Consider the following 17,987-nt stretch of genomic DNA (forward strand, 5'->3'; position numbering starts at 1 on the left):
TACGTTTTTCTGAACTAGCTATAGTTCTGCAATATTCTCTTGAGCTACAGAGAATATCAATGCCTCAGCATTTCAGGCAAGGACTTACTGTTGATTTAAATGACGGTATTATGACATTCATTATTAGATTCAGAGATTGTTGGGTCAGAGAATTGTACTAGCATATCGCCTACCTGGATGTCCTCTATAATATGGATAATTAGTTCAGCTTAGAGCACAACTCCGAGAAAGATCTGATGTCCCAGTCCTTGTAGCTGCTAGCACCTTGCCATTTTTCTTGGCTTCAGATGCAGAGATCTCCTTTGAGCTGTTTACAGTGGTACCCACAACCCTGTCTAGATGTTCATTCTATTTTTCTTAAAGCCTGTGATGGGTATATTTTCCAAAGATGATTTATTGTTTTGTGTTTCTGTTAATTTAATTTTATTTTACCAGTATCAAACATTCACCTGACTTGATTAGCTCTTACTGATGTGGGACCCTTTGGCCCTGATTTCTCTAAACATCTTCTTCCCATATGCACTTCTTCTCCTTCAATATTTGCATCTCTTCAGAGATAGCAAATGATGGCTATTGTGGAAAATATTGTGGAAAACAGTACAGGTGATAAAGAGGGAAAAAGACCATCTTAGAGAGGTTTGGAACTTCTTGGCTTCTTTTAGCTTCCTGATGACACCTCTTTTATTCCTCTTTTTTCTTCTTATTGTCATCTCTATTTAGCATGGCATTGGCTTACCTTTTCTAATTGGTTATAAATATTTCTTTGGTTTTGATCTCTGCAGAACTGGTCCAAACCAAGTTGGTCTTAGTGTGCTTTGGACGTGGTGTAAGTAGAATTTAATATCTTATTTCTGTGGTTTAAAAACAGCAGGTGAGGCTCCCTCACTGCTTTGCTTGTGATATTTGTAGTGGTGAAGTTTGCCAGACCTTACCCAGCTGCCTCCCTCAGTAACAATTCTAATGCATCTCAGCTTAACAAGGGTCAAAAGTTTACGAGTTATATTAGCTTCTTGGTTTGATGCACATGTCTTTGGATAAGTCTTAACACAAATACATAATTATACTACAGCAGTGCCTCAGCTACATAATGTTACATAGTGCAATACATTATGTATTTCCAAATGCTGTTAGCCTCTTCAGCGTGAAACTTTAGTGTGCACCTGCCCTGTTTTGGTTAAAAACATGGCATGATGAAATTCTTCTTGCGGCAGCTCTTCACTGGGGTTACTGGTTTGCTCTTCTAACAGTCCTCAGTTCCAAATGTTGAGATACAGAGGTGTTAACCAAGAGATGAAAATCCTGGAGTACTGTTGCCATTGGGGAGTCTAAGTGATGAGTAACACAGTACAAGAAGGAATCTCTTGGGTCACGGAATTCAGCCTGCTGCTATTGCAGACCTCTGTATCACAGAATTCCCTCTGGAAGGTAGGAAGGACCTTCTTGAAAACAGGGCAGTTTTTCTTCATCCCATTGCTCCTGACAGGACCCTGTTCCGTAATTTTGCTTTTCTGGTGGTTAGAAAATGACTAATTTAGATTATACATATATTCATAACTGTATTATAACCCTTTTAGATTTTCTGCTTTTTTGCTTCAATATATTGTTTCCTTCCCTAGCATTTATTTCTCTGATATTTTGGGAGAAGAAAACATATTTCTTTAAAGGTCATTCTGCAAGACTAAAGAAGTCAAGTAATTTTGGATCCTCTTGTACATTAGATGTCCCATTCTCCTGTTTATTCCACTAAACTGTGGCTTTTCAGGGTGATACTGGAGAAGTACCCCAGCCACTTCTGTGTAAGCTGAGGCAATACTGCAAACCACCACAGCACCATAGCTGGGCTATTTATTGTCCTAAGCAAGGTGGATAATGGGACAATGTGTATATTTCTTGGTCCAGGAATTACTCCATATGGGTGCTGTGCTGCTTCACATACCTGCACTAGCTCATTTAGCATTTGTACTGAATTGTGCCTTATAGTCATAACCCAACTCTTCCTAGTTCCTTTTCACTAAAAAAAGATGTTTAATCATCTCAGGCTAAACCACCAAACTCTGCCTGTGAGTTCCCCTCTCGTTTGCATTTGGCTTATATGCCTGACAGCTTTTTGAAGTCAAGATGTGAAACTGTATTTCCATATTGGCCAAGTGAGTCTTGTGCTGAAATCACTTGGTGTTTGCTCAGGTACGATAGGTACATTGGGAAGTGAAATAATCTTTGGCCCTTTCAGTACAATATCTATTGTATACAGGATTTAATGAACTGCCTTCCTGTTATCCTTCTTCAGAACTGTGCTTGTCTTTATTAATTTTTTATTTTTCATTTCCTCTGAATAGCTAAATGCTTCTGTCCCTATGTGCTTCCAGTAAATAGCTGATCCATTTTTGTCATGAATGACTCTTTCCCACAGGAGGTTTTACTGTGGAAGTGTATGTCATTCATTACTATCAAACACTGCAAACACACTGAAAGTTATTTCTGTTGGTACCTCCCTGATGAATTTATCTAATACTGTGTAAGCCTTTAACCCAAGTTTTAGCACACCTGAGATCTATCAGTGATAGAATTTTTCATTCAGATCTATAGGACTTAAGGTTAATTTAGGATTTTTCTTTTCCATTGAGTAATACAAACTTTAGATCACTGTTTAAATTCCAAAATGCCTCTATCTCATTGATGTCACAGCTACCAAAATTTCACCGCAATTGTCTCACACTTGATTAGTTCAGCTCATTTAGCAGGGTCTTCTCCTGTAGTTACCCAGTTTTCTTTTTCTATCCTGGCTTGCAGCCTGCAGCCCTCCCTCCACCTGCACTCCTGTGCGTGTGCGAAGTGGTGTTCCCCTTTGGCTTTCTGTTGACCCGCCTTGACCTCCCTTTGAGTACCACATGTATCTCACACAAGGTGACCTTGAAGAAGATACTTTTTCCAAGCAGCCCCATTTCTGTAGAGCTCCAGTTGAATGACATGTGGGAATTGTTTATGTGGAAATTTTTGTATCTGTTCTGTGGCAGATAAAGCAGTGAAGTCTGCTTCTCACATGCTCATGCTTTCAGAATAACTGGAGTTCTTCACTTGCAAAATTGGAAATTCAATAAATGATTAACTTAACGTAGTTTAGTATTGACTGCAGGTTAAAACTACAGTCATTTATATGCCATTAAGGGCTTGCAGTTCCTTTGATGTTAAAACAAGTAGCAGTTAAATTTCCAGCTTTTGTACTCACAGCTCGGTCTGTCTGAAGAATATTGTGTTGATTATTTTTTCTATATGCATTTCTATATGTATGTGCTGCTCCTGAAGGCAGGTAGGTAATGAATTCCTCCTACTGCTGTAACCATCTTGTTTCTAAAGATAAAGGTTAAAGACCTTGGGCGGGGGGGGAAGGCTTTTAGAGCAAGCTTAAAAATAGGAACTCAGTCATGTTACGGTATGTTCCATCTAGATTGAATGCACCAGCTTAGGCACTATGGAGGCAATTGAACTGGAACAACGTGATAGTAGAGAACGAGTCTATTTCTATAGTTCTGCTGGCGCAGTTGAATCAAATAGCTTGACTTACATGATTCCTAAACCAAACTGTTCATTAAGTTGTATTTTTAATGAAAATGAAGTCCAGAAACTTGGGCATAGTAATGGCTTGAACAGACTTATAAAAGATGTCTAATAAATTGTATCTGTGCTATTCTGTCACAGGTATGGAATAAAAATATGATCTCTGATTAGAAGTAAAGAAATAGTTATAGGAAGTGGTATCTTAAATCTCCACCAGAAAACATGGTTTTACAGGAATTGGGTCAGCAGGGGCCCGTAAGTGTGTGCCTCAGGGTGTGCAAACTGCAGGGCAGCATGAAGACAATCCAGCCCACTGTAAAGAAACTGGTGTGGCTATCAGGAGCAGGGGTTAGAAGTCTGTGATGAGGTCTGGGATGCTACAACTTGGAGCAGTTCTTGAGGAGATTGATTAAAATTGCCAGAAGGAGGTCAGGCCATGCAGCCTGCTTCGTGGCTTCCTCGCTGTTGTCTCCTTGCAAAGTAGGTGCAGCTATCTCTTCTGCAAGCCAAACCGTGCACCTTCAAGCTAATCCAGATCATGAAAGTACTTCTCTGGTATCACCAGCAATAAATAACATGGTCCACCGCGATGTACGACTCTGCCCTCGTGCCGAACCTTGTACCTGTAGCTGTTTGGGTGAGGCTGCTGCAGGGGGGGCCAGGAAGGAGCAGGTTCTGGGAAGTGGCTGAGTGCTGGGGTGAGCCCTGCAGCCCCACGGGCAGTTCAGAGGCAAGAAGAATGTGTTCAATCAGTGAACTCAGGCACTGCTCCTCAGGAGGTTGCTTCACGCTGTCCTTCACAGAGGTTACTTGGCAGAGCAGAGCCACACGACAAGCAGATTGCCCTGGGAGCTTGGCAGTACTGCTGTGCAATCTAACTGCAGATTGCATTTCTGCCACCTGCGATGCAGACCCTTGGAAAATACAGTGTCATCTTGACATTAAGTTTGATAATGAGGTTCTTCAGTGCATGTCTATAACTTTTTAAATGCCCACGTAATACATAGATAAATTGATAAATTGAACTGACACAGCAGGATCTATTTCACCATTGTTAAAAACTCTGGAAGCAACATGTTAAAAACAGTTGGTGAACTTCACATAACTGTATGTTTTTCTAAGGCTTATTTTTCATTTTCTCACTCCTCTGTTTGTTTCCTGGTTCTGGCTGGGAGGAAATGTCAAAATACTGCAAAAGAGGCTATTTGTACAGCGTTTATGAGCCAACTGGAAGGAGGAAGCACGTGAACTCTCATGAGAACTTATTCTTGTGAGCTTAGCAGTGCACGCTTGAGAGGTCCCGATAATTAATGCAAAGCATTTGCAGGGATGGGAGTTGTGTCCATTCTTGAGACTTGTATATCCTTAGTCGTAACAGTTCTGGTTAGTTAAATTTTGTTGCTCTCATTATTTGAATTTTTGAAGAGTTTCATTCGTGTCGTCTCTAGAATCAAAAAGTCAATAAATGAGCAAATTTATGTTTACGGATACAATACCATTAAATGTAGGTACAAAGCAAGGAGTGTTCTAAAGCAAGAAGGGGTTTTAGGTTGGGGTTAAGGTTTCCTGTTGGTAAATACTTCTGTGGGACTAGAGGATATCTTTGTGCAGTAGTGTTTATACTGTACCAGATGAAACATTTAAAAGTTGGATGTTAATAAAGCAGCCCCCAAAGTAGCTAATGGACATTCTGGCCCTGGTCACAATAGTAGCTGCCATAGCTGCCACAGAGGCTATACTGTTTCCTTGCCTGTTCTCTATCTCAATTTGGCAGTTTAAAAAAGTGTTGTACAATAAATACTCTCGGGACTTCCACATGATTGCTGAAAAACCTAAACTGCATTTAGTTTATTTATAAAAAGTCCTGGGGCCCTGCTCTGCAGAGCAAAGGTCATGGAAACACATGTTTATGGCTTCACAAATGCTCTATACTCCTTGAATGGAGAAGTTTATTTGATTTAATCAGCTTCCACAGGGATCCTGTAATTGCATAATAAGTAATTTATTATGGAAGTAAAAGTATTTTTCTAACTGTAGCCTATGGACCGTGGGTTTGTAGCTTTAGACTAATCCACATAGTAAAAAGAGCTTTGCAAAACAGTCTGACTGGAGTACTGGTGTTCTGTGATGAGCGTGTACTTGCATGGCTACTTAATCATCAGAACGTGGTAAAACAACAGGCACATTATCACCATGTTGGATGTAAAAACTGTTCACTGTTTGCCTGCCTTCAGCAATTTGAAGTGCTTAATGTGAGAAACTGGAAAGCCATCCCAGATAATCCAGTTGGTGGGTGGTGACTATGAGAATGGGGGAATCCAAGGTTTGTCTTGTTGACGTACATTGGAACATGGACTTTCAGTTACTTCAGGAAAGGAACATGGCTCTTCAGCTACTTGACTTCACCTTGGATACTGAATTACAAACAGATATGTTTGTATACAAAAAATACCAAACCTATAGTTGTTTAGCCATCATAGTCTTTTCACTGAAATAATCATCAACTGGGTCATGAATGACACCACTGGGAGGTAGACAGAATAAGGCTAAGGACTGAGGTATCATCCTTAAAAGTGCTTGCAGACAGGGAAGAGAGAGATGCAGAAGCTAACCCACCTCTTCCAGGATGCTGGTGCAAAATCCTGGTCTCTGAAACCAGGCAATCCTTGCACAGCCATATCACAGATAATTCAGGCTGTGCTGAAAAATTGCAAAATGGTATGTATGCATCTGTTCTGGAAAAGCTTCTAGGACTGCAGATTATGGTTGTCATTGATGATCAGGTTTTCCCATTTGCTAGCTTGTCTTAAACTGAGGAGAGCATTTGAAGAACCCCAACTCCAAACAGACAGTTGTTGTTTTAGAAGGAAAACTTGGGAAATCAGTTTGGTATTTGCTGAGGTTCAGAATGCTGAAGTTTTCTTTCCCCTGCTGATGACCTCAGTAACACCAGAAGTAGGTTGTTCTGCATTTCCTGTGAGTTTTTGTGAGGTCCTAACTTCTTTTTAGAACTTGGAATTCATATTTTCATATCTAAACAGAAGTGGAAATACAAGGGAAGTTAACTCCTTTGGTAACTCATCAACTTGCAAGCTTTTAGCTATGCTTAAAGTGTGTAAGCCTCAGTCCATGGAAATTTTGGACCACCTTCTCCTCAGCTGTATCCTGGTCCAGTGAAATATCCTCTTTCCTAGTGCTTCTCCCTGGGCGTGCTGTGTCATACGTGTCAGTACTAGATTACTAATACTGAACTCTTAAGACAAAATGTAGCCTAAGGGTCCTTCAGATTGTAGCATTCGCTACATATCAAGGTGCCACGCTTAGATCACTGGTCGGCCCGGACCAGGGAAAGAGACAGATAACACACACAGTGTGAGCGCCAACTTCCGCCTTTTATTGCGCAGTTAATTCCTTTTATACTAACAAGGGGAGGTGGGGTTACAGGTACATCACAAGGCTGCGACTAACCCTCTAACTTTCCGTGACAATGCGAGATCTTCCGAACGCTGACCCCTACACAGATCAATGAAGCAAGAGTGATTAGCCTGGCCAAGTTAAAAAATTATGGTCCTGGTTATCATGATAGGAAAATCCAAAGACTCATTTTGAGGAGATTGAAATTGAACGTTTGGCACCTGAGGTGAGGGAGGCAGGTAGGCGAAGAGACAGAAAAGGGTGTCAAGTCTCACCTTTCATTGGGCTGTTTTTATATGGTTTTCTTACTTCCATGTCCTCTTTTTTATTTTGTTGTTTGAAGGTGTTGTGTATTTTCCTCCAAATTATACTTAAAAATATTTTCATTTTGTTCATTTTTCCCTCAAGAACATTTTCTGCTTCTGCATGGATAACATCTTATTATTTTCTTTTTTGACTCTTCAGACTTTTATTTCCTGTTCCTGCATATGTATAATTAAGTGCTATCTCAACAATTTTGACAGAATTCCCATTCAGCTTAAGCTGTAATAAGTGTATGAATCCTGTCTTCATGTTCAACAGAGATTTGTGGTAGTCATATAGATACGAATCCTGACAATCTCCCATGGAATAACTTATTTATTTTGAAATTATTCCTATACATTTTTTGTAAGTAATTCCACATTTTAATGCATACTGTCTTCAGCAAACTGAAAGCACTAGCTGAAGAAACAAGGGTCTCCTTCACACACACCCATGTATAGTAGGCGTGCCATTTCATAACCTTTAAATGTCCAGCAGTCTCACTCATTGTCTTTCTTTTGGGATATGAACACTATTGAAGGTTTCACTGTTCACTGGTCATATTAAGCTCAAAGCACGGAGCACCAGGGCCAGTCCAGGAGGAGCAGGATTGGCCCCAAAGGGACTAGATTAGGAGCAGGTTCCTCTAGTAATGACAGCACAAGCAGAAATGATCATAACTTTTGCCCCTTGTATGGCTTTCTCACTGAAACAGCGGTGGCAGAAGAGCATAATGTATCGTTCAGCCTACTGTCAGCATTGTTTCTGAATATTTAAGTAGCTCCTGTTTAGACAGGAGCTCAGTTACGAGCAGCAGTGATGAACAGACAGGATGCCTCTTTGTGCTGCGTGGCTCAAAATGTGATGACTGCATGTTTGGGCTGCCATCTCCTCTATTATTTTGCATAAGGATCTAATAATTCCTATGTTAAGAGCTGTAAAAGTGAATGATGACGATAACAAAGCAATTGAAATGCTAGTATACTCCATTTATAATGGGTATAGCTATTGAAATAGCTGGATATGTCCAAGAGAAATGTAGATTTCCCAGATCAGCCCTACTTTATTTAATATGTATTTCATTGTCTGTAAAATAGATACTCTTGAGAATATGCAGGCTTTTTCTGGGCATTCACAGCATTGTTAATGCTCCAAAGTAAGAGGAGAAAGTTGGCACCAAGCTTAGAGGTGAAATGAAGGAGTCCACAGGGAATTTTGTTCCTTTGGGAATCCACATAACAAAATGGTACTGAAGAATTTGGTTAAGTAGGCTGAGAGTTCAGCCGTTCCTACTGCAGTCTTATCTGTCGGTGTGGAATTTTTTGCTGCCAAAGGTCACCAATAAATATAAAACTGCTATTCTTATGAAAAATACTAATAGTCTCTCTTTCTTTCACACACAGAGATACTGCTTGGCCAGAACTGACATTAGCTAATATAAGTTCAGCTCAGTGCCAAAGAAGCTATGCTTTATTACACCAAGGGAGAACCTGGCTCAAAACTATTACTTTTTTTTTTTTTAAATATGCCCCTACATGTCTGTGAATGACTAATTTTTCCATAAATTGTATCTTTGGGTGGGCCTCTTGCTAATCCTGCAGATTCTCACCGTGGGTTGATGATTTAGTCTGCATCACTCAATAGCTGTGTATGTCTTCTGGTCGCCAAGATACGATGGAGACTCGATGGTGAAGGCCACTGCCAAATCCTAACAAACTGCTCAAGTATGAGGGGCCTTTACATGTTTCCTTCTTTCCCTTTTTCCATTGTGTAGTTCTAAGCCACTGGTCTCATTTTCCCTGCTAAATTGTTGCAGATCACTCAAGCTTTCACTACTTCTCCCTTGCTCACTTTTTCTCCATTTCCTTCACCATCAGCCGATCTCACCATTTCTCATTCTCTCCCCAAGCCTCTGCTTAGTGTATTTTTTCTCTCCCAAACTGCCCTTCAGTCACCAATGAACTATGTGCATTTATTTCAGCCATTGTTGCCCTGTCTCAGATCACTCCTACTCACCCCATTCTAGGTTTTGCATTTAAAGTCCGAGAAAGGGTTAATGGGGAAGGGTCTGAAAAGTGAGATTTGTTGAGGAACATCAACCAGGAAGGCACTTGTGCTTAGTGGATGGAGCTTATACCATTGAGCCATTGAGCCAAAGAGGAGTTTAACAGATAATAGATAGCAAGATGGAAAGAATGCTGAGCAAACCAAACCAAATTTCACATAAAAATGAACAAGCAGCCTGTTGTGCATATCTAGGAGGACAGCAGTCTTTCTCAGAGACAACCCTTAACATCTTTTTTCTTGAGACAGATCTGAAGTGGGAGCCATCAATGTACAACTCTAGCTTTAGTACATCTTTCTTAACTCTCGTTACTTGCACATAGTCAAAGATTATAAGACTTCATTGTTAAATAACATGTGTGGTTTTTAATTTCAAATTCCTTTGCATCTCTGTCTCTTTCTTTTGCATTCTCTTTTTCTTCCCCCCCCCCTCCTCCTTTAGGCTGTAAGAGAAAAGTTAGAGCCAGATGATGCTTTGATGTATGAAGAAGATCTGGATGATGAAGACTGTGGTGAAGCAGAATTTGAGGAAACCATGAAATTAAAACTGCTGCGTAGAATCGCCTCCCTAGCATCCAAACTGAGGGAGTTTATTGGCAACATGATAATCACCACTGGAAAAGTTGTTGTTACAATTTTACTTGGTTCAGCAGGTTGGTGCATTTGAAAAATTTCCTCCAGAGCCCATTAGATTATGCGTTTAACAAATGAGTTTTCAGCGCTTTGGCACCTGCGGGAATAACAATGGAAATTTTTAAGGGAAAAGAAATTGCTGCTGATTTTATTTAAATTAATTCTTGGCAGGCATTGGAGTATACTGAGTTGCTTAATTTTTTGTACTAATACTGTGTGGCCCTATCATTCCATATACAACTTTCACAGTTGCTGTTATAACCAAACAGTGAATGGTTGCACATTATACGTTACTATATATTACATATATATATTATAATGTGAATTCATATATTTGGTTCCATTACTTCCAAGTGTAAAAAGGAACTGAATTCACATAGCCTTTAAGAAAAGAAAAGAAAAAACAGAAAACATTAAGAGGTCGACCATGTAGTGTGTAAAGAGCGATGAACAGACTTCATGTTAGGTTTTGATGTGGTTGGTAAAAGTAGCTGTTTTGATATGATGTAGCCAACTTTTTATAAGACATTTGATTTAGTACCACATAATCAGCCACAGCCAGGATGAAAGTCTACAAAATCACTGTAGGTTGTAATTAATGAATTCAAAATTGGATCATGCAATTGTAAATTAGCATTTATCTGCCCACTCACATATTTGAATGGAGTCCTTACATATAAAGTAGAAGTGTATACTTCACATAAATATACTAGTATATGAAGTATAAAACAATAGTACAAAAAATGTTTGATATTGAATGACGAGGACTGGTCAGGTGTGGCCCTTTTAGTAAGGCGGGCTTTTTCAGTAAGGTAAGATTATCTGACAGCCTTAAATGTAGCCAAATGCAAAGTAATAAATCTAAAAAGGAAAAGAAATAGGTTACGTGGATCACCATGGGGCCTGCCATCAGGGAAGAGAGATGCCATTAAAAAAAAAACAAAAACCAAACGTGGCCAGACTTGTCATTCTGAAGTTGCATGGGTGAACTGCACCCAGGGAGGGTGAAGCAGAAGGATCACACAGCAGTGGCAGGGGACAGTTTCTTCTGAGCAGTGATGGACAGCTTGTCTGCGGGACTCCAACACACACCGAGAGCTGGGAGGTGTTCAGAGGACAGTTACAAAAAGGACTTGAGGTCTGGGAAGCCTGTATTCCAGAGACCTTGAGCTTAATTAGTTAAATACTTCCTTACTTACCGTGCCAAGAAAAAAAAAAGATGAATGGAGATTTGTCTGCAGCCTTAAAGTACTGACAAAGGTACAAAGTGCCTCCATTTTTTTAACAGACATCTCATCTAGTAGAAGTTATAATATGAGCCAATAGTTAAGTGGTAAACCCAGGCAATTTCAGAGCAGAAATAAATTCTGCATTTTTCACAGCCAGAGAAATTGGCCATAATAAACAACTTATTTATGGATATAGTGGAATCTCCTTCTCTTAAAGTGTTTAAATAAAGACAAAGTAACTCTTTGAAAGAAAAATGAAATAGTTACAGGCTTGAGGCAGAAATTGCTGGGTGAAGTTTTACAGCCCCCATCGTGAAGGCAGTCGGAATAGATGATCCCTGTGGTCTTGTCATGCTTGTAAACTGTGAGCCTATGGAGACATCAGCAAGTTACACACCGGCGCAGAGACAGAGCACCCTGGTCTGAAGACTTGGTCGGATGTACAATGTGAGAGATGTGATGGTGAAACTCGGGCAAAATGATGATGGATAAGAGTCCTTACAGTGCCCGGACAGGCCCAACAGGGACCAACCCCTGGAGCGCTGCCCCCAAAAAACACAGCAAGCCGGTGCCTGGCAAGGTGCAAGTCCTCCTGCTGGAGTGGTGGCCCAGCTGCAGGGCCAGCAGGCCCACCGGAGCTGGGGGCCACCAGGAGCCTACAGGTCTGTCGTGAGGCAGGTGGCTCCTAGACATGCACTAGTAAAAAACTTAAAAATAAATTGAGGCGGGCATCCCTGTTAGCTTTGGGACAGTTACTTAAGAGACTCCCCTGGACTGCTGTGCTGGATGTAAGCTCTCTTACGTCATTTTCTCATGGTTGCCACATGTATGTCTTTCCTGCTTCCTCACTTGTTTTTGTAGGCTACCCGCAGAGCATCGGGTCTCCTTCACCAGTTAGACATTTTCACAAGTGAAATACTCTGCTACATGTGCAACAGCAAAACCAATATACATATGTAAGACAGCGGAGTCTGTCATATGTAAATTACAAGTTTCTAGGAGTTAAAAAAAATCAAACATTTACTGAATATTCTCTAGATTTTATCTAGATCTCTTTTATCGTCAGTGTATGCATCAAGGGTTTTTTAGTTTTAATAACTCAAGATATCCCAAGATTTATATGAGAAGGATTTTCACTGTTCATTCCTCATGCCATTTTAGCATCCTGTACTTAAAATTAATTCTGAGTCTAATACACCAGTGCTCTCAGGCACTGTTGGCTGGCCTTGCAGCCACGTTTCTGGTTTTCTCCATGCTTTGTGAGATGTCTTTGCAAAGAGAAGATTTCATCTCAGAGGAAGGTCTGGAGAGTGGTTGTGTACTAAGTGCTAAGGTGTGGCATAAGTGAATTGAACAGAAAAAAGATCCTTTTCTTCTAGTCTCAAAGCTAACAGCAGTCTTAAGAGCTAATTGTAATAATTAGCATAAACACTAATTGGATTAAATTGTTTCATACACTTGTTGTCAGACTTCAAGTTTAACAAGTGCTATTATTTCCCACTCTTTTCCAACCCTCCATGCTTTTATTTTTACAGGTATGATGGTGCCATCTTTGACCTCAGCTGTGTATTTCTTTGTATTTTTGGGCCTGTGCACATGGTGGTCCTGTTGCCAAGCATTTGATCCGCTGATATTCAGCTGTCTGTGTGTATTAATGGCTATATTCAGTGCGGGGCACTTGATCGGACTCTATCTGTACCAGCTACAGTTCTTTCAGGAGGTTGTTCCACCAAAAGATTTCTATGCCAGGTGAGAGAAATTCCTTTCCTGTTCAGTTGTGGGCACATGATGCAATGCTCTGTTATCCCATGGTGATGCAAATGCTCTTCAACGTAATGCTTTGAAGTATTTTATGCATGACTGCATGTTCAGTCTTGGAAGAGTCAAAGCATTTCAGACTGAATGGTATTGAATGATAGAGTGCTGAAAGTCCTGTCTGGGCAACTGTATGCAGAGAGCTGGGGCAGGTTAGGAGGGGAAGGTGATTTTGGTTTTGGTCAGAGTGATCCACAGATGCGAGTGTGAATGATTTGGCTAAGGCAGGAGACAAAGGAAATGGGTGGCGTCATTGATGCAAGGGCAGTGGACACATGCACATTTTTTGGTAGAGGAGAAGAAACACTGGGAGGTCTAATGTCATAGTGTCTTACCTGGGGCAAAATGCATGTGTGGTGCCATCCTTGTGTGGAGAGACTGAGGGCTGCTGTGGTACTTCACATGCTGTGCATGTTAATATCAAATTTCTCTCTTGTCATGCAGAACATGCCAGTCTTATGTTCATATCAACAGCTACATCACTTAAGTCAGAAAGCAGCATTTCTAGTTGCTGCTGCAGTAAATATTGATTGGATGTGATTTCAGTGACCCTTTGATTTTTTACATACTGTAATCTAAAATAAGATGAGGTAATGGATGTATTTTACTCATTACTACTTTTTTCTCCTGCTGGATTATGATTGCAAATTAGTTTTTATGGTACGTATTTTTAGTGCTGTAGTAATCTTTACACTAAACTAAATGTAAAACTTAACTTTATTTCTAGTAAGCCTATTGTTCCTTTTAAGTATTACAAGTTGACGGTGAAAGGATATTGGATGTACTGTGGAGAATCAATTAATGATTTATATCTCAGTGCACCATTAAAAGCAGTAAAAAATGAGCTGCCTAGCTACAGTAGCTGTTACTTTACTACTTATTTTGACAAGTTTCTTTAGTACAGGTTAATAGGCATGCGTTTTGTGATGTTGGAATTGCCGACTTGAGGAGGCTGATTGGGAGAGTATAACATTACCTGAAAAATCGTAACGATCCACTTAGTTTACGTTCTTTTATGCCACCTAGAGGTCACGGTAGGAGAATGGATGATTTCTAGTACCAAGTAACTAAACGGCTTACAACTTCCCTAAACCCGTTATATTACTCTCTCTGAGAGATCGTGGCTTCAAAGTTCTCAACTCTTTGCCTATGAGGTTATCATCTCACAATGGTTTACATCATTTGTAAAAGTCCCTTTTTTTCTTTTTAATATTTTCTTATTAATTTTAAATTACTTTAATTTTTAATTAATTTAATCTCAAGCGTATTTTCTGCATTTAGTTATTTTTTTTGTAAATACTGTAATTTATATTAATTTCATTCAGTACAAATATGCCTCTTTAACTTAGTCAATAATTTTTGAGATGAAAAAATCTGATTGTAGGTAAGTTGCCTCTACCTCATTGTAGAAAGAAAAAGAACCTTCAGAGGTTGGATTAAAAAAAAAATCCCAGTGTTAGACTTTGGAGTATGTGCTGACCTTTTTGTAAGCAAAAAATTATCTTATCTTCTTGCAGACTTTCTCTTGAACTGGTACTGTTGGGTAGTCTGCCTTTTACACATGATATCATGTGAGGGACTGATGTTCTAAATTACATAGAAAATTATGTTTGAATATACAAAACACTGATGACAGCTCAACAGAAGGTGCAGTAAATACATCTTCCTTGTTTCTTTAATCGCGGTTCTTTCTGCTGTGGATTTACTTTGATCTGCTTTCAGGGAGAGTTATTTGAAGAGCATGAAGACAGGTGCAATCAGTGCTTGGAAGTGCAAATCTGAGTGTAAGGAAAAGCCACTAATACGACTTTTAATGACTGGAGTCAGACTGGTATATAAGCAGTGGCTACAGGAGGAAAATGAGAGACACATGTACTGGAATGGTGCAGAAAAAATATTTTAGCATTTTTCATCCTAGAAGAAATTTGATACCTTGCTATGTTATGTACCATCTTGGTCTGAAGCAGAGCTAAATATGCAGAGTTCCCATTAATACTAGTGGGTGGCTTGCATGGGTAAATTATACGCTGAGGAAGGAATCTGATTCCCCAAATTCTTCTCTGCTATTCTCACCCAGAATATGCTGTTTAATGTCTTTTTGCAAGAGGAGAACAGCAGATTGTTCCCATACTTGTTCAGTTGTATGAACTCTCCTTGCTTAGTTGCAATAAACTCACTGTATGACAAAAAATACAGCAGGTACATGTATTTGTGTGTGTTAGTTTTAGTGCTATTCCAAACTGACCTTTATCCATATTTGAAGGGGGGGATGAAACATAAGGAAGAAGGGCTTTTATTTCTCAGCAAAGTTTTGAGGGCTCAATCCCCAGGTTAAACTCTCCTCAGATGCAAGGGCGGATGTGAAAACTACTCCTATTGGGCTGCTGGTGGATATTATTTCTCTCTGCAGAGCATAAGGCTGGTGTTTTAAAAAGCTGCTAACATTGATATTTCTGGGTTTGAGTTCCTAAGTTGACAAGAAATGTCCAAGTTGTTTCTGATCAATAAAAAAATGTGTTGTCTCTGAATAGTAATGCATTCAGCTTGCCACTGTATCGATTGTTTTCAGGCTAAATGAAGTTAAACTATACCCAAACAAGCTGGAAAGTTCTCAAGTTAACAGTATCTTTCAGCTCAGATTTGCATCATTCTTGTGCTGTTCCTTCCTTTTAAGAACCTTGAACTCAAAATTCAGCACCTGTGATTGTAAGAAGTGACTGGACAGGATCACCAGAAGAGGGCAGTTTTCTTGGAAGGGATAGTCTGAAATCTGGTGAATTTACATGTTTTGCCCTGAAACGTTATGGGATTCTGTAAGCAAAGGACTTCCCCCCAAACCAGGATATCGTGATAACATAGCCCTGTGTATTTGCCATAGTGCTATTAGCAAACACGAAGGCATCGATCTCCTACAAAGTCTCACATTTACTGTTGTGGCTGTCTGGTTCTGCAATGTGCAGGTGGAAGTGGCATAAACACAAACACACACTGAAATGCCAGTGCACACTGGGATCTGCAGACTGAAAAATGTACAGAGTCCTGAGAAGTCTGAAGTGTAGCTGATGTGTCAGGGGTAGGCACACTAGTGGCAGAGCTTGCAGGAAGCTGCCTCTGCCACCAACAGCTTTTCTTCCCTAGACCAGCCCTCAGCAGAGAAGGGAGCAGCAGTCGTTCAAGGCAGTGCTCTAACTGTCATGGAAAGTGTGGTCCTACATGGCGCAGGAGGACCAGCGTAAATAAGGCTGAATCCACCCTTCAGTTAGGAGTTACCTAGTTGCATAAATTAACACTGGTTAATTACCGACTGATCTCTGTCAAATAAAAAGTCCACTCTCATTTACAACTTCATTTAGAATAGATGTCTTCTGTGTTGACTTCCTGCTGTGTTCAAAAATCAGTGGTTTACAGAGATGGGAAAACAATAGCAAGAAGTATCCATTTAAAGCAAAATTCAGAAAATATCATATTTCTGCCATAAAATTCTTTTCACTTGAGTTAACAAAAACAAGTCAATGAGCTAAAATGATTTTAGAAATTATGTACACAGTGCCACAGCCACAGTGCCTGAAAAAATATACAATAATATGTTTGCCATTTTTCAGATTGTTGCCTCCTTTCTTCCTGATGTTGTTTATTTTGGCAAAAGGATGTAATTGGGGCAATGATAAGGCCTTGCCAACATGAGGAAATAGGATCAGTGCAGCGGTATGAAGTTTATCCTGAGTCAGGAAAGTTATTCCTGTCCAAAACTGTGCTTACAAGCGAATTCATTTAAAGATCCAGTAATCCGATGTAAATGAAAACCTATGTACTTTCTTAGAGTTTTAGGTCTGCCTTGTATTGCTTGTAGTTTTCAGGCAAGTAATGCTCAAAATAGTTTAAATGCAAATGGTTTCATCTGTGGGAAGGCATCACCCTTATAAAGTGAGGCAAACCTAGGAGTCCAGGGAGTGTCATCCACTTCACAGTGGTACGTTAGTTCACATCTTCTTTAAGTGAATGGGAATTTGGAATTACAGAACTGATTGCTTTGTTGCAGTCTGAGTGGGGAATTCTAATCTAAGGCTGTCTTTTCAACAGAAACTCTCATCTGAAGGATGCCTATAAATCTCTTTAAGCAGAACTTTTAAAATAGGTTTTACAGTGATTAGTAATAAGCTTGCTTAAGTGACTCTTTTATTTTTGGAGGGAATGTTATATTGATATTTGCTACAGAAGGTAGATTCAGAATATCCAGTTTGTTTTCAGATCTGAGATGAGTCCAGTCCAAAATCCTCTATTTGAACTTCCCTGAAAGCTTTGATCTAGATTCAGAATTTGTAGCCCAAACGCTCTGTTTATCCAGGGTAATAAAGGAATAAATGCTTAAGCACAGCCTCAAAAATATTCCTGGACTTGTCACATCAGAGTGGAACATCCAGCTATAGGTTTTTTTTCTAAATTAGAGGCTAAGTGTGCTAATAAAATCTCAGCAGGTGAGCAGATATTGCCAAAATAGCAAGATGTAGCTGATCGATTACCTTGTTGGCAGTGTCTTGACTCTCTGCAGGGCAAGGCACTGATCTCCTGCTGCTTTTGTAGCTCCACTGGAGCCAACAGCTGGGCAACATGTTTCACCTGAGATGCAGCCACTGTCCGTCCTTGCTGCAGACCACCTTTGGCACCTGTCTCAAAGGTGGCTCACCTCTGAGAGGCAGAATATTCTTACCCCTGTATGAATTTCTGAGGTTTTTGGAGTTGCCTTGTAACCTGGTCATAAGCCAGTGTTTGACAAGATGGAGTATTTGAAGTTCATTTATGTATCCTATATTGAGCTGCCCTTTGGCTGCAATAGTTTTCATGCCTTCTGCCTGATTTTTTTAGCCACTTACCACCATGGTGCTGCAGCACCTGCGGCCAGGGCAGAGACCCCTGGATACATGCCATGTAAAGACACTGCACTGCTCTTGTTCTGTTTCTGTCATCCTCTGTCAG

The 17,987-nt window shown here is 40.0% G+C and overlaps 1 protein-coding gene across 2 annotated transcripts in view; it reads left to right on the forward strand.

Moving 5' to 3' along the window:
- PIEZO2 (piezo type mechanosensitive ion channel component 2) overlaps positions 1-17,987 on the forward strand; it is a 312,188-nt gene that overhangs the window by 177,508 nt on the left and 116,693 nt on the right. For both annotated transcript variants that reach the window (XM_075022962.1, XM_075022964.1), the window contains exons 6-7: positions 9,779-9,989; positions 12,734-12,947. In XM_075022962.1, the coding sequence (XP_074879063.1) occupies positions 9,779-9,989; positions 12,734-12,947 (425 nt within the window). The remainder of the gene's footprint in view (positions 1-9,778; positions 9,990-12,733; positions 12,948-17,987) is intronic.

The sequence above is a fragment of the Buteo buteo genome, chromosome 3 (assembly GCF_964188355.1).
Source record: "Buteo buteo chromosome 3, bButBut1.hap1.1, whole genome shotgun sequence".
NCBI classification, from domain to species: Eukaryota; Metazoa; Chordata; class Aves; order Accipitriformes; family Accipitridae; genus Buteo; species Buteo buteo.